The sequence below is a fragment of the Micromesistius poutassou genome (genome assembly GCF_964030765.1).
Source record: "Micromesistius poutassou genome assembly, chromosome: 14".
NCBI classification, from domain to species: Eukaryota; Metazoa; Chordata; class Actinopteri; order Gadiformes; family Gadidae; genus Micromesistius; species Micromesistius poutassou.
The window spans coordinates 4,216,633-4,240,556 of record NC_140284.1 but is presented as its reverse complement, the minus strand read 5'-3'; the positions used below and the strand labels follow the sequence as shown (position 1 = coordinate 4,240,556).

Here is a 23,924-nt window from a genome sequence, read left to right as displayed (position 1 = left end):
CGGCGAAGGGAAAGCACGGACGGGGGATGACGTAGGACTTAAAAGACGAGCAGCGGAGACGGGGATGTTTCAAAGAGGGGGGATGTCGAGGGTCGAGGGTCGAGTGGGGGGGGGGGCGGGGACGACAAACTAGTGGTGGTAAATGAGCAGAGGCCGTATGAGCAGGTAAGGTTGCAGTCTGAGAGAATGACAAGACAACCTTACACCTGCACATGGTGCTGCCAGGACTCACTAAGGACGGTGGAGAGAGGTTGAGGGGGATGGCGAGAGAGAGAGAGAGAGAGAGAGAGAGAGAGAGAGAGAGAGAGAGAGAGAGAGAGAGAGAGAGAGAGAGAGAGACAGAAAGAGAGAGAGACAGAAAGAGAGACAGACAGACAGACAGACAGACAGAGAGAGCGAGAGAGAGAGAGAGAGAGAGAGCAGCCAATGGGAATTGTGACACACAATGTCACAAAAACATTGACGTTGATGATGAGAAAGAAGTTAGAATTGAAGAAATAAAGGTTTTTTTGTACCTTTTCAAGTCCGGCGACGACATCCGCTGTTGTCAAGAAAATGATAAAGAACAGTCGGGACTATGAGTGCGGAACGCGAAGGACTACCTTCTAGCACGTCCAGTGCTGCCTGGTTCATTTGTTGTTTTTTCTCAATAAAATAAAACACAACAAGAGGAAGAAAAAACAAACCAAACACTCACACTCTTAACCAAAGCCCGGTGCTCGCTCGATTGGCTGAAATACCGGCCAATGTCCTGCGCCGACACGGCCGCGTCCTGGCATTGGCTCATCCAGCTCTGATACTCGTCCTGCTCGGGAAGACGGCCCCAGAAGATCTTGAAGGCCTCCCATACGGTCTCCTGGCAGACTGGCGAACGCACGGCGACCGGGGGGGAAGAACACCACACGGTCGGTTGGGATCAAATGGACAGGACTTTTTTTTTTTTTTTTTTTTTTTTTTTTGCGCACCGCTTCGATGCTTTTCCGATCTGCAGTATTTCAACTTTCAGGAATTTGGCGGAACGGTATTGGGATTCTGGGGATGTGCGTCAAAACAGCACAAATTCAAGTTTGTTATGGTTACATCGCCGGACGTCAATCTTTGTTCGCCTCAGAGAAACCTCCACGGTTCATGGCCAGACCAATAATTAGGCAATTATGATAAGATTAAGATCAATGCTTGACAAAAAAAACAAAAACTTTGTTTCATCAGTTCTGTCTGTCTTTTGTCTACGGAAAAAGAAACCCGTTTGAAGTTGAAGTTGAGACTCGAAACAAGCTCCCCCCCCAGGCAACGCAAACTCCCGGACACGACTGTCATGTTTCCTGTGTCGGCCTACACATCCTCCCGTTTGTTTTACTGCTGCGTCCACGCGGCTCCTCTATCGGTGTGTCACCGTCTCAGCCAAGAGAGCCGTCTCCATGTCAGCTCGTGGCCTTCCACTCGGGATCAGGGAAGGACTGTTTAACACCGTCTGTCCTGCTGATTATCTCAGCAGCTCACTGACAGCAACTCAACCCCTGTTCGTTGACACACATACGCACACACGCGCGCGCACACACACACTCACACACACTTGCACATCCACCATGCTTCTCCTTCCAGACAGGTGGAACCCGTGCAGAGGACTCGACCCAATCAGAGACCAATGATCACTGAATCAAAGATCAACCAACAGTCTGGATATCTCTCCATCTTCCCCTCCTCTTTTGTTCTCTGCTCACCGCCAAGTCCATAAAATACCTATCTCTCACACACTGCTCCCCTTTTAAGTCCAGCGGTCCCACGCTGCTCCACTTGGCCGTGGTTCTTAAAGAGACATCGCCTGGCTTATGTGGGGGCTTAACTTCGCTGGAGTCCTTCCAGCTGTTAAACTGACCCGAGAGAGACTCAAACTAATACACAGCCACGTTAGCTGGCTCGAGAATCCCAGGAGGACCTTTCCTGCCCACACTGGTGACCGACCTGCACCTGCTCCTGACCCCGACACCAGCTTATAGGGCGGCCCGACGCACAGGAACATCGAGTCCAAGGTCGTAGTTCGTTACGAGAAGATTGAGGACAACGTGTTTTATTACGCTCAGTCAACAACAACAGTTTGAGAGAAAAAGTCGGGGGGGGGGGGAAGAATTAAGAAAGCCCTCGTCGTCATCATCGTCGTTCAGATGTGCGTGGATTTAGAAGTAACTAAGTGAGATCAATATGAACCAAATCAATGCAATCCTGTGCGTCCTTTCTCTGCACTGCATAAGCCGCTACCCATACCTGTACAGGTGTCAGCGTATCCCCCGCCCCCACCACCCTCCCCTCTGCAGGGTCTCTCTGTGTGTGTGTGTGTGTGTGTGTGTGTGGGGCACCCCGCCCACCTCACCTCTGAGCTCGAAGTACCCCAGGTGGTTGGCCAGCACCTGCTCCAGGGTCTCCTGGGCACACAGCTTGACCCCGCTGGCGAGCAGGGGCGAGTCCCGCTTCCTCCGGGGCCCGGCCCCTGGCCCCTGGCCCCCACCGGGGGCCGCCTTCACCGCGGACATCCGGAGGACGCGACCAGGGCCAGGGTGCGTCCTCCGGAGAGGGGGGGTCCCCCCGCCGGGAGGTCCCGCCGAGGAGCCCTCGAACGCTGCACCTGTGGCGGAGACACGGCATCACAGAGAGACATGCAGCAAACCAGCCCTACCGTTCAGACCGCCCCCCCCCTCCTCCTGTGTGTGTCTCCAGTGTGTCCCTAGGAGGGTAGGGGGGGTTCATACCTGCCCTCGAGTCAAAAGCGACGACGGCGGCGGCGAAGGTGAAGACGGCGGCGCACAGGACGCATTTCCACCGCGCGGTGTCCGACATTGTTTGAATCCTTCGGCCGACGTCGTTTTAAATCCACGAGCTGCGGGGGAGTCGCTCAGCTGAGAAGTCTGCACGCTGCTCCCGCTGCAGGTTAGCATAGTTTAGAAGGCTCCAGACGGGGTGATGTGGGTGGGGCGGGGCGGGGGTGGGGGGCAACGACGCAACCGGGACGGTTTGCGGCGATAGTACGGCGGTCACTCTCTACGGTGGTCACACTCTCTGCGGCGGTCACTCTCTCTACGGTGGTCACACTCTCTACCGCGGTCACTCTCTCTGCGGCGCTGAAAGGGACAGCTCTCTGGATCAGGCGGCAGAGCGGAGCAGATGGCGTGTCGCTTTGCTCTCTAATCCTGTTTGCCTTAAGCTCCCCCAGGTGGACTCAGGCAGCCAAGACGTTACAGGACGCAAGGTGTGGGCGAACACGTGGAGAAATAAGGTGATGGGCTGCAATGGACAAATTAAAGAGATTTGTGTAAAAAAAAAATTAAAAACGGAAAAGTGAAGAATCGCGTTTTCACTTCCTACGAGATTGTGTCAGGAAACGGAGGCTGCAGGGGAACTTTTTTTTATGATTTTCGATGCAATCCTCCTCCGAATGGGGTTTACCGCAACCACAGGGGAATATGTGCAGACTATGGTGATAACAGAGGACAGAGGGTATTGACCTCGTGTTAAAGAGAACTAGTGTTCAGGAAGTATCGGGGGAGTGTGGTTTGAGACCTGTTGAGTGTGGGTGTGGAGTGTGCAGAGGCCTCAAAAGTTCCTGCAAAAATGCCAACAGACAGACCAGTCGGCAAGGATCCATACTCCACTCACCAGAAGACATTCAATGTTAGAAGGCCAAACAATACTTTTCGTATGTAAATATACACACAGACGGTTTACACATCGGATTATAGTGTGTGTGTGTGTGTGTGTGTGTGTGTGTGTGTGTGTGTGTGTGTGTGTGTGTGTGTGTGTGTGTGTGTGTGTGTGTGTGTGTGTGTGGTTAGGCGGCTTGGAGACCGTAAGCTGTGGCCGGGAAGGTGAAAGCCTCCTCTCTGTGACCTTTGACCTTTCACTCTCCCTTAAGGGTTGATCTGGTGGTTGTTTTTCTCCTCCTCTCCACATTAACTGTTGACGCGGTCCTTTCCAAGGGACGGTCGGCTGGTCCACGTTTGTGAGTCTACGGCTCCCTTTAAAACATTCAAACTCAAAAAATCGGGTTGAATTAAAGTTCAATGTTTTGATTTATTCTAATCAAGTAGAGTGCAAACCTAAACCCAACACTCAACTGCAACTATGTGCTCGTTATTATTCTTTTTTTTTAACTAACTTCTTGTGTGTTCTGTTTAACTGTTTCGCAACGCTGATTTGCACGAATTGCACGATTCGCTGATAGCAGCCAGTTCGACTGAAATTTGTCTCTTATTGACTAATCTTCCTCGACTTAACTAGACTGCGTTTCCTACACTTTGATCCGTGCTTCCTCTAATGGCAGATTAACACACCGAGAGGTAACCGCGTGAAGGGGCGGAGCTCCGCTCACCCTGGCCCAGGGCCGAGTCTCTGAACGGCGGGAGCCAATCACAGGTAGCCCGACTTAAGACTCCACGCGATCCTTCAACGACCAGAGTACAGAGGGGTAGACAAAGAGAGGATTAAAGTTACCGTTGTTTGTGATATGGGTCTACTTACATGATGTGATTAAAGCTTAACATAAATATATAACAAATTATCCTCTGTGTGTGTGTGCGTGTGTGTGTGTGTGTGTGTGTGTGCGGCATTCACGGACATTGGAGACAAGACGATTCTTCTCGAATGCGGAAATAGTTCACAGATTAGGTACACACACTTAAATGTGGTCATGTGACCTTTCCCATAGAGGTCACATGACTACACCCTAACCCATTTAAACAACACTAGTTGAAGCGGGTCTCTCCTCACCGTCGCACGCGACAAAACGGCATCTCTGTCTGGCGACACCTGCAGTCCGGAAGACGTCTTCAAGTCTGTGATGATGATCTTGATCTTGATCTTAATCTTAATGTTGTGATGACCGACTGGCGGAATGACACAGAGCAACACTAGGACCCAACACCTGTCAGCCTCAACAGTAGGCCAGTTGACATCATACGGAAAACAACGGAAATGAACTGTTGTAGTGTAGACGTTTTAATGCGTTTTGGTATAAAAAAAGAAAAGGTGTCACATTACTTTCAAACAGAAACACCCGGCATTAAAATTACCTCAGCGTTTAAGAGGAAATATCTAAACGAACTGTAAAAGGATAAAAAAATTTCTATCAAAATGGATTAGTATTCAGACAGAAATGAGGCAGCAGTGGTTCAAACAGCTCCGTCTGGCGTTCACAGGACTTCACGTCGGACCTCGGGCTGAGCGGAGCAGGGGCTTAGCGGGCGTGACGAGGGACGAGGGAGGCTCTGAGTGGGTCCCAATTTAAAACGTTCCAATGGCTGACATGTTTGCAAAAAAAATCCATGAGGTTTCCTCCCCTGTTTAATAATTCATTTAAAATGAACGACATCTTTTGGCACCGAAAGAGGACCTCCGCATTAAAAATCTAACCGGTCCATCCAGGACATCGCCAAGCGCAACGCCACAAAACAAAGGCCTGAGAATGACAAACTAAACTGTGATCGTCTTAAACCCAATTAAAATATCCTCTACCCAAATGCACTTACTTAATTAACTTCAGCAGTGGGTGCTTCTGACTGTTATCTTCTGTTCTCTGTGTACACCGTTGTTATAAAAGCTCAGATTTCAGCACAACTTGTCCGGTGGTCCCCAGTACGACACATCACAACAAACCTACTGGGAAGTGGACAATGTTCAGAACATGCTGAAAACGTCTGTTTGCTCAGTATGAGCAGCTTTGGCAGTAGCTGCAGGACCGGGGGTGGTGGTGGGGGGGGGGGGGGGGGGGTCCTGCGGTGTGAGGTCTGCTATGTGGCCCCCGCAGCGGCGGGGCCCAGCTGCTGCCGGTACAGGAACAGCACCAGGTCCCGGATTTCGTCTCGTTTCCTGCGGACCTGCTGCCGTGGAAACCAGCGCTCCAGGCGCAGCGGGAGGTCAAAGTGCAGCACAGGGTCCTAGAAGGAGGACGAGAACACAATGGGGGGGGGGGGACAATGAGTTTGGCAGGACCTCCACACTAGCCGGGCTACTGCCAGACTAAGCTCAATCGCAGACTGAGCTGCTGTCGTTTTCTTCGGCACAAGAGGCGTGATCAACGGGCAGGGGGTTAAATTGACTCTGTACGCAATTGGCTGCTTGCCGATGCTTCCCTGTCGTCATTGTGTTAAACCAGCCAATAAGCACGCCAGGGGGAGAAATGCAAGCTTGGTGATTGGCTCCCGCAAAAACGTATAAACGAAACTAGAAAGAAATGTATCGCTCCTCTCCGGACCCTTCTGCAGGGCGGACACAAATCACCGGCAGAATGGGCGGGGCTACCCGGTCTACCTCCCACACGTCAACGTCCTCACATCGGGTGGGAATAACGACCTTCAATAACTTGAAGGGCAGTGTCAGACCGGATGCTCAAACCATCACAGAGGATTCTCCTGGCGTCCCTCATCACTGGTTCACGATCTCATTTGGCACGGTGACTGCCTTGAATCGAGAGTGTGTCCCTGCCACATACGGTACGGTAGACAACGGGCGACATAGCGCTCGTGTCTTTGATAATCAACGTGCGTCAGTCGGTGCGTCAGTTCGAGGGTTTGTGGTGAGGACGAACAGTGACTCGACCGTTCATTCGAGAACCTCACACACAATGTCTCATCAAACAGACCCAGAAGTGCAGTATTGCTATTGTACACATTCGTGGCAGAATCAAGACAGAATCGGCCCTAGAAAGTGATTTTGACAAACGACGTTGGAAACGGATGTTTAAAGCCGTTTCTCGATTCGCGTTCTCGCGTGTACTCGTGTACTTGCGTTCTCGGTAAACATCATCAGTGGTAGCCCCAAGCGCTGTTCCAATTCCGAGTACGCGAGTACCGTCGTAAAAACCCGGAAGTGTTCTCGATGCGTTCTCGATGAGGCCGTTCCACCGAGGACGCATCGGAGGTGACTCGTGTGGACTCGGGACCGTTAAATATCCCAGGATGCATCATCGAGTCCGCTGCTGTCCCAGTTGCAGAGTGCGTACTCGCGTTCTCCGAAGTCTGTACTTGAAAGTCCGGACTTGCCAAGTACGTACTTCCAAGTCCGCGAGTACGTAGTCCGCGTACTTGGTATTGAGAAACGGCTCACGTGAAGGCGGCTTGTTGAGGCCGGTTGCCGTGTTGCGACGCCCCCCCCCCCTGCAGACCGGCGCTTCCCCGTCAAAAGCGGCTCCTTTACCTTCAGGAAGCTCTCGACGTACTGCAGGAGGTACAGGCCGCAGTCGCTGCAGTTGTCCTGCAGGGGGACGCGGCAGTTGGCGCCCCTCATCTGGTCGGCGCTGAAGGCCCTCGTGGAGCCCCGCCGGACCGCCCACTCCGCCTGCAGGTACCTGAGGGGGGGGGGGGGGCCACAGGGGTCAGTGCACACACACACACACACACACACACACACACCCCTCCACATGCAGACACACCTCTAAACACACACACACCCCTCCACATGCAGACACACCTCTAAACACACACACATGCAGACAGACCTACACACACATACACACACACACCCCTCCACATGCAGACACACCTCTAAACACACACACACACACACACTTCCACATGGAGACACACCTCTAAACACACACACATGCAGACAGACCTACACATACACACACACCCCTCCACATGCAGACACACCTCTAAACACACACACACACACACAAACACACACTTCCACATGGAGACACACCTCTAAACACACACACACACACACACACACATGCAGACAGACCTCCACACACACACACACACACACACACACACACACACACACACACACACACACACACACACACACACACACACACACACACACACACACACACACACACACACACACACACACACACACACACGTGCTCTTTCGGGCCCATGTGCTCTTTCGGGCCCATGTGCTCTTTCGGGCCCATGTGCTCTTCCGGGGTTCATACTCACTCCCTCATGAGTTTGAAGATGCGCTCGTGGAGGGACAGCTTGAGGGAGTCCATGATGAGGATGCAGGGCCTGGAGAGGAGAGACGCATCAACATGTAAACCGGTCGGTAAGCCTGTGAGATGAGACGGACGCCACTGGAAACACACCCCCCCCCCCCCGCCCCGACGATGGAGATCCATGTTTCCGTAGGAGTACGGTCCTACAGACGGTTGTACACGATATGGACCAACTTCTTGGTCAAAAAGGTTTTGGGGAAAATGGGTCGTCTCTCTTCTGCTGAGGACAGGCGGAGTGAGAGCAAAGAGTGAATCCTTCGCTTTTTTTTTTTAAGTACTATTTTTTTCAACTATTTAGAAAGGCAGAGCATTTCACTGCTGCCCTCCTGTGTCCTTAGTGCTGCCCAGCGACAGGGAGGTTGAGATATATATATATATATATATATATATATATATATATATATATATATATATATATATACGTGCACAGTGGAAGACGGCCATCTATGCTGTGTGGCAGTGGCCATATTAAGTTTCCCCCCCCCAAACCGGAGAGCCAACATCTGCTTGGAGAGTTAGAGATGTCTATACGAGTGGCCTCAAATTACCAGACCGCCCTGGAGTTTGTCGAAAAAAAGTAATTTGGTCTGGAATTTTTCTCAAGGTTGGAAGGGGGGGGGGGGAAAGAAAGTCCAGACGATTTAAATCCAGACAATAATAATAAGCAGTACCGAAAAAAAAAAAATTATGAAGCCTTGCCTACGCCTGAGAAATTTGATGTGACCAATTATGGCTTAACAATGATGGAGAGGAGGGGGGGGGGTACTGTTTAAACTACTGAATATTTAATTGATCCAAATGATGATAAATGATACGCCATTTAAAAAAAAATTCAAGACCAATCTTGTGTTTGTTTCGTCAGTGCAGCGATTCAAGTTCGACTTGATTTGCTGTACAGAGACAGAGCCCAGTTTCACCTTTTAGGAAGGGATTCGAGCTCCTGTCCTGCCGTTTTGCCGTCACTGTGACCGACCCCACGGTTTGTAAGTAGCTTTGTGTTGAAAGTGTGTGTGTGCGTGTGCGTGTGCATGCGTGTGTGCGTGCGTGCGTGCGATCGAAGGCTGCGCTCCAGAGAGACAATGCCTTATGCCAGGAGTAATACCATCCGTGCTATTGATCATTTCATCAGGAATGCAAACGCTAAACACAACACGAAATGCTGCAGATCGAGCTCAAGTTGTACACCGTTACGGAAATATATGAAATATGGCATTGGCGTGGACTTTAACGGAAGCTGGATCACCGCCTGAGGTGTTAAATGGAACACATTACACCCTTTTTACACCCTTTTAACTAAAATCTTGCGTGCAGTGTGTCATTTGTCGTGCACTTGATACAGACTCAATCCTCAGCATAAACGCACACATTTGGTTAATTAACTTTTCCGTTTTTACAGTGTATTCCTACCCTAAAGCAGGGAGGGATTTACAGTCAGCCCTTAAAACGTTGAAGGTTTATAGGCGAAAATTTTATACGTACAATTTCAAAAGGGACATTGCATCGAGAGGTCCTCAGTGGGGAACCGTAAAAGAAAATTACAGCCGTCATAAGCCTTGGGGGGAAGCACTCGAGACTTTTCAAAGCTTCTCAAAGAGAAACCGCAGCAAAACGAACCAAAGGTGAAGTTAGGCAGGAGTGTGTGTGTGGGGGGGGGGGGGGGGGATAAGTCTTTTGCGGGCGCCGACGGGCACACGAGGGTCCTTGTTGAATACAAACGCTAACTTTGAGCGGGGGTGGTCCGCTAGGGTATAAAGGAGAGAGAGAACTACTCCACCGGTCCTGTTGGTCCGAGCATGGAGCCACACACTCACCTTTTGCACACCGTGTCTCTCTGACAGGTCTCCTCTGTGCAGTTCTGCAGAAGGGAGGAGGGAGGGGAAAGAACACAATGAGGATCTGTTGTACGAGAGGGTAAGAGGCGAATGAGCGGGGGGGGGGGGGGGGGGGCGCGTACCGGTGGTCCGGGTGGGCTGCTGTCCGTGGCCTCCTCTCCGACTTTTTCTGAAACACAATAAAAAAAACGATAATCAATCAAAGAGCACACGAGCAGCCCAATCACAAGCCGCCTACACTCCACCAGCTTTCAACACAGTCCTCAACACGGCCCCTCTCTTCGTTACATAATCAACCCTTACCCGTACCCGGCCCGTCCGACTTGTCCGCCGTCGTCGACGGCGACGCAGGCTCCACCAGGATGGGGCCGTTCGACGCCGGCGGCCCCGGGGCCTCCTCCTGCTGCAGCGGGGCGCTGGAGGGCCCGCCGTCCCCCGAGGGCGCGGGCTCCCAGCCGGCCTGGGTCCGGCGCGCAAACGACGGCTCCTCCAGCCCCGGGAAGCAGATGACCACCAGGTACCAGTGAGCCCTGCAGAGGAGAGAGAGAGACGGGGTACGGCGAGGGGTGGGGGGGGGGTGGGTGGGGGGGGGGTGGGTGGGGGGGGGGGGGCAGTGAGCTCACGTTGAAGGTCATCATCTCTAGAGGTCGTCAGGAGACCCTGTGGGCCCCGAGGTGAGCCCGGGGGGGTCGGTGCTGAGAGTTGAGTGGAGTGTGAGTTAAGGAGCTTCGTCCTGGATCCACTCCGTCCCACATGTTGACGTTAAGCTAAAGCAGGCCCTCAGAGCGTACACGCCTCGCAGCCAAGAACACTTTAAGGTTGTCCTCTGAAGAGTGTGTGTGTGTAACACTACAGCCAATACAAACACACACTGTGTCTGTGTCTGTGTCTGCGTGCGCGTTCCCTCACTGTTTACAGCGGTTGTTTTTCGCCCGGCAAGTCGAACACTAGTCTGGTCTAATGTAGCAGGTCTTCATCAGAGGCACTAACTACCACCCCCACCTGCCCACCCTGCACCCCCACCAAGTACACACACACACACACACACACACACACACACACACTGCATCCCACCACACACACACACCCTGCATCATACACACACACACACGCACCCTGCATCCCACCACACGCACACACACACACACACACTGCATCCCACCACACACACACACCCTGCATCATACACACACACACACACCATGCATCCCACCACACACACACACACACACACACACACACACACACACACACACACACACACACACACACACACACACACACACACACACACACACACACACACACACACACACACACACACTAAAACTACTACTACTCACTCCTGATTGACGGGCACAAACAGGAAGTCCTTCTGGAAGATGTCCACGTGGCGCGTCCAGGTCCTGACGCGCTGGTGGCGCCGCAGGCTCTGGCTGACGGCGGCGCCGGTGGCGGCGCCGGCGTTGGCGTTGGCGTCCTCGCTGGCGTTGTCGCGCCGCGTCAGCTGCTTGTAGAAGAAGCTGCTGAAGACGTGCGAACGAGATGACACGGAGGCGGGCGCCTGGTCCAGGAGGAACCTGGGAGGACACACACACACGCACACACACACACACACGCACACACACACACACACACACACGTGACAGATAAGGTTTTTTTAACAGTTCAATTAAAAAATACAATAAATATGAATTTCTATTGCAATTGGTCAAAGCTTTACAACGTCACGTGTACATGCATACATGTTCAAATCATGAATTAAGATATTTTGGTGTTTTTTTCACGTCAATTAATTGGTCATTACCCTTCAAAATGTCATGTGGTGCGACCGTCAATCATCTTAAAATGTATTTATTCATTCAACATATTTACCCTTTTTTCCCCACAAGTTCTTAGTGATATGATGTGTCTAGAAACTAATTATTTGGATTTCTGTTTAATTGTCATACATACTGATATAATCCTCATTCCTATAGTCACGCACATGCACACACACACACACACACACACACACACACACACACGCCGTCATGCCTGGGACGCTCGCTCCCCTTTCAGCGCACTATCACATTCAAGTCGGGTTTTAAAAATAGATTTCATTGTATAATAAAAAAAGAATACACGTGGATGTTTACTGAACCCGGGTCTCACTTGAGGTAGAAGTCGATGATGACGTCGTTGAGGTACTGTCCGCTGTCCAGGCACTGGAGGTCCTCCATCGTCACGGTGATGCCTCCCTTCAACGGCGGAGGAGGGAACTGGATAAGCCTGAGAAATAAATATGATTATTATTATTATTATTATTATTATTATTATTATTATTATTATTATTATAATATACATCATATTATTACATGAATATTATATCTTGGTTATATCTGTATTGCTAGGGTTAGTATATAGAATAGAATGCCTTTATTTGTCACTATACAAGTACAATGAGATTAAAAGCATCTCCCTCTCTCTCAGTGCATAGAAAAATATATAAACATTACGATATTTAGAATCAAAAAAACAAACAACTATATTTATATTCTTTCGTTTTTTTGCAGTGACACGTGCTATATGTACACCTCCATGTCCCCTCGCCCATGAGTAAAGAACACGTCTCATCTGATCTCACAGGTTGTTAAAAGAAGGCATTTATTCAGTCCCTCAGAGCTCCAGCGAGGCAGCTGGAGCGAGCTGCTCCGTGGTGGGGTGGGGGGGGTGGGGGTGTGGGGGTCACTTGCCTGCGTGCCAGCCCCTGGTGCTTAAACTTGGTCCAGCTGGCGTCGGGCGTGGAGCGCGTCACGGCGTAGGACGCCCCCGCGCGGCGGTGACACAGGGTGTACTGGCGCTCGGCGGCCTGGGGTGCGGGTGCGGGGGTCGGCTGTTGAAAGGGAAACAGGGGGTGGTGGTCGGGGTGGGGGGGGGTGAGCGTCGGAGGTGACCACGGAGCGCCACGCCAATCGGCGCGGAGAGAGAGAGAGAGAAACAGACAAGAGGAGGAGGAAGAGGAGGAAGAGGAGGAGGAGGAGGAGAAGAAGACACACTGCTCACCTCGGCCTCCTCCTCCTCCTCCTCCTCCTCCCCCCTCCGTGGGGAGCGCTCGAGTGCCGGCGTCGCCTCGGCGTCGATCACGGTGCTCAGCTCCGAGAGCGCGCCCGTGTCCGGGTCGCACACCTGGATGTGCAGATCAAACAGTCCCGCCGGCTCCGAGTGGTGGGGGGGGGCGGCGGCGGGGGGGAGGAGGAGGGGGGACGGCGATGACGCGGCGGCGGCGGCGGCGGGGGCGGCGGGGAGGGGGGCGTCCGGCGCGGGCCCCCCCCCCGGGCCGTCCTTGGCCCCCAGCATGCGCAGCAGCTCGGGGTCCAGGCCGATGCGCCTGATGAAGTCCAGGGAGTCGTCCAGGGACATCTCGGGCGTCTGGATGTCGTCCAGCTCGCTCAGGAAGTCCAGGGGCCGGTCGGCCTGCAGCTCCGACAGGTTGGTGAGGGTGGCCAGCTCCAGGGCCGAGCGCAGCACCGCCGACTCCACGCCCTCCACCCGCGTCCGCAGGCTGAGCAGCAGGAAGGGGCTCACGTGGCCTGGTGGGGGGGGGGGGTGGGGGGGGGGGGGAACACACGAACGTTCAGGGGGGGGGGTTCGCTCACAAGACGACGATTCTACCATGATGCACGTTCGCTTTTAGACATGTGCTCGTGGAAATGTGCTCGTGTTCACTTGACGACGCACGTTTGGATTTGTACCGTTTCATTTCAAAGCTCGGGACTCGTGTGTGCGTGTGCGTGTGCGTGCGTGCGACGGCCCTCACCCATCGTGTCCGTGCGCTGGCGGCCCGACATCTTGAGCAGCAGCGTCTGCGCGGCGACGGCCTGCGGGTAGGAGACCAGCAGCAGGAGGAACATGGGCGGCTGCAGGTGCTCGCTCTGGAAGCGCAGCCCGCGGGCCTTCAGCTCGCCGTGCTCCCACAGGCTGTAGCTCCGCAGCTCCTTGAACTCCACCGCAAACAGCACGCGCAGCTTGCTGCTGCAGTCTAAAAGAGAGCGACGGGGGAGCGGACAGCGTCAGCGCCGGGGGTCTTTATCCTCGGGGGGTTAACGCGGACGACGAGGCGCTGCCGCTGCTACAGCGTAAACATCGCAAAGCCCTCGAATTATACAATTCCTCGCCATCTGTGCGACAATGAGCCGTGGAAATAACTCGACGCGGGTCAAAGTAAATGAGGATTTGCTGTGATTTAATGCGAGGCTTTAATTGGAAAGAGACGCGGAAGGAACACACGCCTTCAAATTGCATTAGGCTAATCTCAAACCGTTTTGCAGCCATCCAAAGTTTTGCTTACTTCAATGTTTTTTGATTGATTGTTTTTTTTGGGGGGGATTATTTAATATACCTGGGTTTACTGAGCGCATAACAAAAACCCGTTGTATAATGTTGGTATAAGCAGCCTCTCTGAAACCCTTTCAGTGCAGGCTGTCAAGGCAGAATGTTAAGGACTCAAATAAGAAAACAAGCGTGTTTTTTTTGCATATTGCTAGAGGAGAGGTCAAAGGGCATAGACTAAGCTCTTTACTGGACCTCCCTCGGGGGATATTTCAGGAAGTCCGAGGGGAGATGGTCTAATCCGCCAGCACACACACACACACACACACACACACACACACACACACACACACACACACACACACACACACACACACACACACACACACACACACACACACACACACACACACACTGGTCGAGGTATACAACAGACTGCCAGGCGACATAAGGAGAAGGCGTTGTGGAAGGTGCATGGACAGCGTCACGTAGCCATGACCGCCAGACCAGGATCACTCACTCACTCACTCACTCACTCACTCACTCACTGACTCACTCCGCTCCAACATAACAAAGTAACGACACATTAACTTGACCCGCTCAATTTTGAGCTCAACCAATAGCGGAACCACTTTGTGGCTGTGTTGAAATACGTTGACAGAGTATAAAGGGGGGAAAAAACAAAAGACAAGACAGATGCACAAAGTCAAGTCGTAGCTAGTTCGGCCAAAGGCTCTTTCTTTACCGGAGGCAATGGTAAGATAATGCAAACCAGGACGGCTTTCTGAAAACCCCCTATTACCTACAAACCTACAACCAGAGACAATGAATGACGTGGAGATGGTTTCCACAGAATACACTGTGCATTACCTTTCAACGGTATGAGGAGCCGATTGCCCTGAATCTGTACGGGCAGAGAGAAAGTGTACGGATCAGTTGCAGCTCTCTAACGTTATAGTTAGAAAAAAAAACGACACGACACACAGACAAGTACGCGTAAATAGGAGCGGAAGTTACCATGATGTTTCCGTTAGAAAGGCCCTTGTAGCATCCAGAGTGCAGGGCATAGAAGGACAGGGTCATGCACGAGTAATCCTGACTGGAAATACTGGACACTATAAAAGCCGACAATTTATCACCTGGGAAATCGTCCTCCACCACCAGCGCCACCTGCAGTAACCGCACACACGCACGCACGCAGGCACACACACGCACACACACGCACACACACACACACACACGTTTTTAAACTCACACAATTCAAAACCAACAGATATAAACACTCTTTTGTGCCACTCTACTTCAAAATTCTATAAATAACCGTAGATAACCCCTTTCCCCCCCCGCCCACTCACACTTTTGGATATGGTGAACCTCAGCCCCCGCATTTTTTATATTGACTATTTTTTATATTGACTATTTTTTATATTGACTACTATTTATTGATCGTTAAGAGTTTTTATTGTGTGTGATTTGTATACAATCTGCAGCACGACATATTGCCTCATTGGGGGACGATAAAGTATTTTGACAAATATGATTCATGACCGGAATAACTCGTAATACAAGAGAGTTTATCGTCACAGAGACGTATGTTTACGTTTAACAACAAAACCCCCGATGGCTACGGGTGGACTCCCGAGCCAAGGGCACTCCATCACCTCCCGCCCACCTTTGCGTTGGCGTCTTCTTCCTGAGCGGCCGCCGCTTTCTTCGGCGCCATCGCGGGCCCCACCGCTCCCACACAAACCTTGAGCTGGCTGACGGCGGGGCCACGGCGGGGGGCCGGCGGGTCCCCTGCCTCGCTCTCGTCGCTGGACAGCACAACTGAGACGATCATCAACATCGACAAAGGCAAAAGGAGTCACAAGTTTGTCCACCCACACACACACACGCACGCACGCACACACAGACAGAGCTCCTAGGTTCAGAACGCCTTGGGGGTCGGAGTCCGTCATTGTAATGATCCAAGCAACACAAACAAGACCAGCCGGCTAAACGAGTGAGTCCCGGCTGGCTCCTCGGGGGGCTTTTTACTTTGTCAACCCGCTGGATTCGTGCACGGCATGAAGACACGGCGACATGACAGCTCTGATGAGATTAGAAGACAGAGGCAGAGGAAAGCAGCAATCCCCAAAGAACCCCCTGAGCTCAAAAGGAAGGAAGGAAGCACCACCAGCTGCTACGCTGGAGTCGAGAGAGCGCTGTTATAGCGATGAGGCAGATGGGACGCGTGTGCACGGCGGGAGGAAAAACAAAGCCTGGCTCGGCGCCGTCACATCGCGCACACACGACGCCGTGACCCCCGAGAGGCGGAGGAAACCGTCCAGGAGGTACCGCGCAGAAGTTTGTTTTCCCGCTAAACACGAGTGAACTAACGGGCGTACTCTACTCACTGGGATCGGAGGGGCCGCTGTCGTCCTGGTGCAGCCCGGGGGGCCCCGTCGACTTTCCGGCCCCCGATGGAGACGCGCAGGCCCTCACGGACGCCGCCGCCGCCGCCGCCACCGCCGGCGGCCTGTCCAAGGTGATCCGCACCGGCCCGCGCGCCGGGCTCTCCGATTGGCCGGGGAGGCTCCTGCCCCCCCGGCTGAGGAACAGCCGTCTGTGGAGGGCTCGTTTCCCGACGTCCCCCCCCCCGCCGCCGCCGGGGTGACGGAAGACGCTCTGCCGGGGGTCCCTGGCGGCGGCGGCGGCGGCGGCGGTCGCTGTGCCGTTGCGGCGGGCCACCGGCGTGTGGCTCGGCCTCTTCAGCTGAAGGGTGAGACGTACTTTAGTGATCACCACAGGGGGGGGGGGCGGGGGGGGGGAATCAGGGGAAGGGGGGGTCACAGCACAGAGTTATAGATTCCAGGCGACGGAGGCGACTGAGATGCATTCAAGCGCAGGACGGAGAAGATGGAGGGGGGGTGTGTGTGTGTGTACACACACACACACACACACACACACACACACACACACATCCTCCGTTTAGAAACAGACGCCGACAACAAGACGTCCGCTCTGCGTTCGGTCTGCGTTCGCTGAACCGCGTCGCTTCCTCGCTCGCGGCCCGAGCGATCAAGACGGAAAAACGTTGAAGTGAAAGAAGATAAATCGCCCCGCCAACAACAACAACAACAACAACAACAACGACAACGACGACGACGACGACGGCCGTGCAACGCGTTTGACGCTTGACACCCACCTGGATCTGGCGCCCGTTCCACCCCGGGTCGGTCCACCGGGGGCCCCGGGCGGCGGCGGCGGCGGCGGCGGGGGGGCCTCGTCGACTGACGGTCCAGGGGGTGACGGGGGGCCCGCCGGCGCGGGCGCAGAGCGGGGCCCGCACGTTTACAAGAGCTGCGGAGAGACATGAGGACACGGCGAAACATTCCACTCATTAGAGTGGAAAAACACAACAGGGGGAGGGGGGTGGGGGCGAAGTGGGACCGGAGGGGGGGGGAGGGGGGGGGAGGGGGAGGGGGAGGGGGTCACAGGGTATGAAGAAAACCTGTAAATGTAACTGCTTTTGTTGTTGTTGTTTTTTTTACAGCGCTATAACATTTTGTAACAGTGCGTACTTAGCCTGGGAGTGGGTCCAACCAAATTACTTTTTTGGGAAAGGTGAAAAATGGCCGGGGAGCAGGCAGCATGGGAATTTGGAAGGGAACGGAGTATTCTTTGATGCCATCACAGTGCCTGTGTGTGCGTGCGTGTGCGTGCGTGTGCGTGTGCGTGCTGCATGCGTGTGTGTGTGTGTGCGTGCGTGATTTGCAGGAGGTGTGTGTGTGTGTGTGTGTGTATGCACCCACCTCTTCCTTCTGACAACCGGCTGTCTGCTCTCACCAAGGGCTCCCTCACCACGGTCGCTTCCCTCCTCTGGAGAGCCCTCTCCTTCGGCCTCCTGCCCGCCACAGATGGAACACATATTGTATCGTTAGATCCTATCACGGTGAGAAGAAACCTTAATGCCGATGTTCCAAACCCAGCCCGACGGGCAGCCCTCCGCAGTCTGGCACAGGCGCGCCAAACGGATTTGTTCTACGCTTAAATTCAATGTCAGAGAGCCCGGAGTTGAAGAACGACCACCCCAAACTGTTGTGAACACGAGTTGCGAAAGTGGGGACTTTGTGAAACACTAATGAGTGGTATTAACGCCGCTGATGAAATGATCCAGATTTTGTTTCCTGGAAATAAATTGACAACAGCCAACAATAACCCTGGAGGCCAGGCCTCAGTGAGTGATAAGCCCCGAGCCCTCGCACAGCCGCGAATACCTGCAGCGCAGTGAAACGCTCGGCTCCGTCAGAGCTATTTTCAGCTATTATTCACAGGTCTGTCTGAAACACAATCTCGCATTACCGTGACAGCTGAAGAACGGCTAAGCCAAAGCTCGTAAGCCAAACATCGGAAAACCCCAACAATTCTTTCTTTGAGGTCAGAAAAGTTGTCAAGAGTCTCGCGAGGAGTAGCCTAAATATTATGTTTCAGCTGCATGCAGCGTTGCTGAAGGTCATACCCAGAAATCAGAGGAAAAACAAGCTTTTTATGCCCTTTTTATGATTTATGCCCTTAATGTGCCCTTTAAGGACTGTTCCATTACAATATCGTAAAACTGAAACAGACACAGCCTCACAGTACGCTGTGTACCCCACCATCTCTCTCTCTCTCTCTCTCTCTCTCTCTCTCTCTCTCTCTCTCTCTCTCTCTCTCTCTCTCTCTCTCTCTCTCAGCCCATCTGTGGTACTCACCACAAATGGGGTAACCCCCATTACCCCGGGGTAATGGGGGTACCCCACTATTGAGGCGCTGTGCGTACCACAAAGGGGGTCTGCAACCTAGAGGCGGGGGTGTACTACCTGGGCGTGACGTGGAGGTCGGGGACCCTTGGCGAGGCCCCGACCCGCGTCCTCAAATCGGCGGCCGGCGACTGCGGGGCGAGGGCCCCCCTCTTCCCCTCCTGCGCCTCCTCGGACCTGGACCCCCTGCGGAGGAGGAGGAGCGAGGGCGGCGGCGGCGTCTGGCCGTTGGTGTTGGGCGACGGCCGCGTGGCGCCGTTCTCCGTGAGCTGGCCGCCAACGCCGCCGCCGCTGCTGCTGCTGCTGCTGCTGCGGCGTCGCCTGCACAGGAAGGCGCGGCCCGGCTCCGTCCGCAGCACGTCCGTCAGGATCAGGCAGGGGTTCTTGCTGTGGGGGGGGGGGGGGGGAGGAAGAGAGCCACACTCAAAGCCGCGTCGTCGTCGTCGTCGTCGTCATGACACCCGTATGCGTTCGGTCGTACTTACATTAAAACCTCCATCCACCACCAGCAGCTCAGTAACGCCGAGTGACACTGCGGCCGAGAGAGGCGACGCGGTGGTGTGTGTGTGTGTGTGTGTGTGTGTGTGTGTGTGTGTGTGTGTGTGTGTGTGTGTGTGTGTGTGTGTGTGTGTGTGTGTGTGGGCGTGCGCGTGCGTGTGTGTGTGTGTGGGGAGACATGATAAGCATGATAAACATCCTTTATCGTAACGCAAGGACGCACACTTTAAAAATTAACAGGTCATGCAAAGTTCAGATAAGAAGACAACTTTTTCGGGGGGGGGGGGGTGTTGGGGGTGTTGTGTGTTAATCCGGCAGTTCATGACACTTTAGATAACGGGGGTAAAAGCAAGAGATTCGCATTTTTTTTACTTGAAACTTTAAACAACGTAAATGCAACCGTTTTGACCTTTCCAAATATTTGGGTGTTCAAAGGGTCTAAATCGAGACGAACGTTGCGCTACATTCTTGAAAGTACAACAGAAGAAAGACTTCTGTTGTCCGTTCCAAAAAAAAAAACACTGTTGACCATTAACCTCCTCAGCGCTAGTCTTGAATGTTACGAGTTGAACATTCAGTGTTGTAAATTTGATCTTTCATTTATAATTATATAGTGATTTATGTCAATATGTTATTATTGTGTAAGTCTCCTTGTTGTAATTATGATATTTTGGCCCCGCTAAGACTATAAAAGATACATGTTGTCATATGCACTCTTTTGGTATTTGCAAGTGGTGGCAGACTTGCAGCGATGAACGGGCGTCGGTATAAAGATCACGTCAATGTCTCTCTTCTCCTTCCAGCGCACTATTCACCACATAAATCGACATTGCCCTATAAGAATAGTCCTGTAGAGGAATGAATAAATGAATTGTGAACGTTGACCGAACGCAGACAGGGAGTCACACCGTGGCAGCTTGCCGTAGTCGTTGGAAATAATGTTATTCGAATCGGGGCGTTAAGTTTATTTTACATGTTTTTGTGGATGCAGCACTCGTTACGTAACGTGCAGAGCTGGGTTGTTTTTTTGTGTCTGTGGCCTTGCTTAGTGTTAAGAAGACTCCAATCGTGACCAAACCAAAGTCGTTTTCGCAAAGCTCTCTGTGGCCTCAGTAGACCCATCGCTCATAGTTTGTGATCCATCAAATCCAAAACGCCGCGGGTGCGAGTCAGCACTATGGACTGTAATGAGTAATGTCTCACTCTTTCCTACGTATTCTTTCTGCTCCACAATACTTTCGCTCTGGTATGGTAAGTCTGGATTCTGGTAATGATGTGAAAGCATGTCAAATCGAATCAAATGCTATATTATATTAAGTGTAGATACTGTAACGTACTTTACTCAGGGGCATGTTTTGGCGATATTCAGGATTGGCTCAATAAAATCCACAGGACCAATCAGAAAGGGATATTTTTTTGGTTGAATGTGAAAGACATAACTTGACTTGTGCCACAGTTATGTAGCTGTTCATCTACCTTATATGCATATTATACACCAAAATAGTGCACTATTTAACACCAAAAAAAAACGGTTATTCCTGACCCTGAATTATATTTTAAACTTGTTATAAACTATGTTATAGTATGTTAAGTTGTTATAAAGCAAATATTTAAAAAACAAAAACAAACATTGGGCCCTGTTTACTTTTTGCAATGCAGAACTTAAGAACGTCTTGGTTCGCTATAGACCCTTTAACAATCTACTGCACAACATAATGAATACTAAGAGCTAGTGCCCCATCTTGTGAAGGTTTGGGAAACTACAATTGGTGTGGACAGGAAACCACAGACTGAACCTTAAACCCTTTGAGACTAAACAAGCGGAAATCACGGGAAAGAGATAAGCTCAAAGTGGTCTATTTTCTATGGCATGAAAAATTCCCAAGCGCTCCGCGTTTGTGCGTCCTTACCTGGCCAATCCCAACCGGATCATAATCCTCTGGTTGTGTTCAAACAGCGTGGTCCCCTTTTTGTGCTGAGTGTCCGGGTACCTGACCTTGTATTCCACGGCGTTGGTACCATTTACCTGTCGGCGGCGGGGAGAGCCGAGGGGAAATGTAAGGCACCAAGGTATCAACAGGGCTCCACCTCCGGAGCAGCACCGTGGTGCGACCGCAGCGTGGTGTGGGGTGTGTTCAGAGACAGCGCGCCCACTCACCTGGCCGGATGACTTCCCGCGCTCTGGAGAGCTCCGTGACTTTGGGAGCTTGAGCGGATGCCCCATCTGAGGAGCAACAGAGCCAACCGTTACGCTGCTGGACTGGACATTGACTGCAAGTCTGCCACCACTTGCAAATACCAAAAGAGTGCATATGACAATATGTATCTTTTATAGTCTTAGCGGGGCCAAAATATCAGAATTACAATAGGAGACACAATAATAATATATTATTGTGTAATATACTATTATTGTATATAATTATATAATATAAATGAAAGATCAAATGTACAACACTTTGAATGTTCAACTCGTTGCATTCATGCATAGCATATTGTGATGAAGGTATAATATAAGACAACACAGCTGCTCAACATGAGAAGACCATAGTATAAATGCAATGACCGGGGGTGTTATTGATGCCCAGCTCTACAACACCTTAAAGAAGTGATTCAAAGAAGTGTGTAACATACCGAGGTGTCCTTGTCAACCGTCAGAGATATAGTTAAGGCTTTTCTGTGCTCCATCATGCTCCGGCGATGGGACGACAATGCCAGAGCACGCTGAAAGAAACCAACGATCGAGCCAATTGAATTTTCATTCTACGTAGTTCATCTTCAGAGTATCACATTTTAATTAATCAAAACAAAACTTATTTATCAACGATTACGGCTTAAACCAATTCAGATGGCCAAGTAATTTTAAATATTTGATAATTCATCTACAGGACAGTGCTGTCAACGTACATTAGATTGGAAAGCACCTGCCAAAGGTAGAAGCACTAATCACATACCCATATTGACATAAATGTTTTAAACAGAAATACTACTGTAAGCTCTCTGAGCAGTGAATTAAAAAATAACATTTATGGAGTAGGCAGGAAGCTAGAACCGTGCAAAAAGTCCAGACTTGCTTGCAGAGACCCCTGCACATTCCTATTAAAGCCAGCCACATGCTGCAAATATAGATGTATAAAGTACATAACCGTCCCATGGTTCTAGTCCACTTACTGTTTATGTTGGCTTTGATAATCTAATTTGATTAATCTGAACATGATCCAAACAAATGGTTACTTTTACCATTTCTTGTCCATTTGTGATACAAGTACTATTGAAGAACATCGAGGATCTCAGGATGTTTTAAACTCCTTGTTAATTCGCTATGACATTATTTTGTCTGCCCACGGGGTACATACTGCTACATGTGCAAGAAATTGGTTTCCTCTTTTGTCTCAGGGGATACTTCGTCTTTCTCACTAGACCACATTCCACTGCATATAGCTCTTTGAGACTTGATTGAGAATAGATTGTGCGGTGGCTTTACAAATTAACATCCCTTGACTCAAACCATTTGGAACATGGATGACAAGTGAAGTTAATTGCAGGTTTTGCTCGCTGGACAATAGATTCGCCACATCCCTCATATAATACAATAAAGTACTTCACTTAGTGTCACGTCACTTGTGTCACAACACACTTTTTGGGTCAGGTCAATTTGGGTCAATGCTATTGACACATATACTATGTTTTCCAATCTACACACGAATGTCAAACAGACCGAGATGGTTGAGATGAGTTGTTATGGTATTTATATGCGGTAATAAGCGACAACATTTGTAATATATGTGATTGAGCGTCCTTTATGAAAGGGCTTTATAGCAGCAATAAACAACATGTAATCGCCAGTGCCACGGTACGCTTAGCTTCCTGGGATTCCGTGAAGGAATAAACCACTGATTACGAAGCGACCAAATCCTAGAGATCAACAAAAACCTGCGGTGGCAGAACGTGTCCTTTATGTTCTGCCACAGAAGAAGCAAAGTCAAAAAAAAAGCAGTGAAGTGCACCCATGTTGTCAGTGGATTAGCTGTAGCCAAACACCTAGCTCCATCCTCTACAAAGCTACCATTAGAGGAGCTCAAAGCTTACCCAGTAGCCGTGCTATGTTTTAAATGACAGGAGAGCTCCGATTAACGTGCAGCACGGCGTAGAGGTGTCTGATAATCGCTTCCAGCGGAATCATCCGATCATAATAAATACACGCTTATCGTCGTGTCGGTATTATTCTGTTCATGCTTTTTCCTGATTCAATTCAACATCCGGTGAACTCCGGAAACTGACGTTCTTTGTGGACACACAAAGTCCAACAGCGAGTAAAAGATGATGCTGTCATTTCAAACATGCTCCAACTTTCTCTAGACAAATTTCCTTCCAAGGACAATAAAGTATCTTGAAGCTTGAACTTTAACTTGAATGTTTCTTTTTGTTGTTTGTGGTTTGTGTTGACATAGTTTGTATACTTGTTTTTGGATTGAAAAATCATAGCAAGGCAGTAACGAAAGCAAGCCTGTAACA

The 23,924-nt window shown here is 51.2% G+C and overlaps 1 protein-coding gene across 1 annotated transcript; it reads right to left on the bottom strand.

The window, feature by feature from the left end:
- Positions 1-4,990: 4,990 nt before the first annotated feature.
- LOC311358085 (uncharacterized protein) lies at positions 4,991-23,639 on the bottom strand. Its single transcript, XM_084478079.1, has 22 exons — positions 23,499-23,639; positions 22,044-22,133; positions 21,571-21,636; positions 21,323-21,438; positions 18,975-19,301; positions 17,928-18,019; positions 17,321-17,475; positions 16,530-16,887; positions 15,806-15,960; positions 15,151-15,303; positions 15,004-15,037; positions 13,622-13,843; positions 12,868-13,394; positions 12,558-12,697; positions 11,977-12,093; positions 11,166-11,402; positions 10,126-10,352; positions 9,945-9,991; positions 9,802-9,845; positions 7,935-8,003; positions 7,183-7,333; positions 4,991-5,924 (listed from the first exon to the last, which is right to left on the bottom strand). The coding sequence occupies exons 2-22, from the start codon at positions 22,098-22,100 to the stop codon at positions 5,778-5,780; spliced, it is 3,441 nt and encodes a 1,146-aa protein (XP_084334205.1). The 5' UTR covers positions 22,101-22,133; positions 23,499-23,639; the 3' UTR covers positions 4,991-5,777.
- Between the last annotated feature and the right edge of the window lie 285 nt (positions 23,640-23,924).

Coding starts and splice junctions, on each gene's coding strand:
- LOC311358085 (XM_084478079.1), bottom strand. CDS start 22,100: ATGATGGAGCACAGAAAAGCCTTAACTATATCTCTGACGGTTGACAAG. Junction 13,395..13,621: donor CCAGCGCACGGACACGATGG/GTGAGGGCCGTC, acceptor CCCCCCCACCAG/GCCACGTGAGCCCCTTCCTG. Junction 8,004..9,801: donor AGAGACACGGTGTGCAAAAG/GTGAGTGTGTGG, acceptor TCTCCTCTCCAG/GCCCTGCATCCTCATCATGG.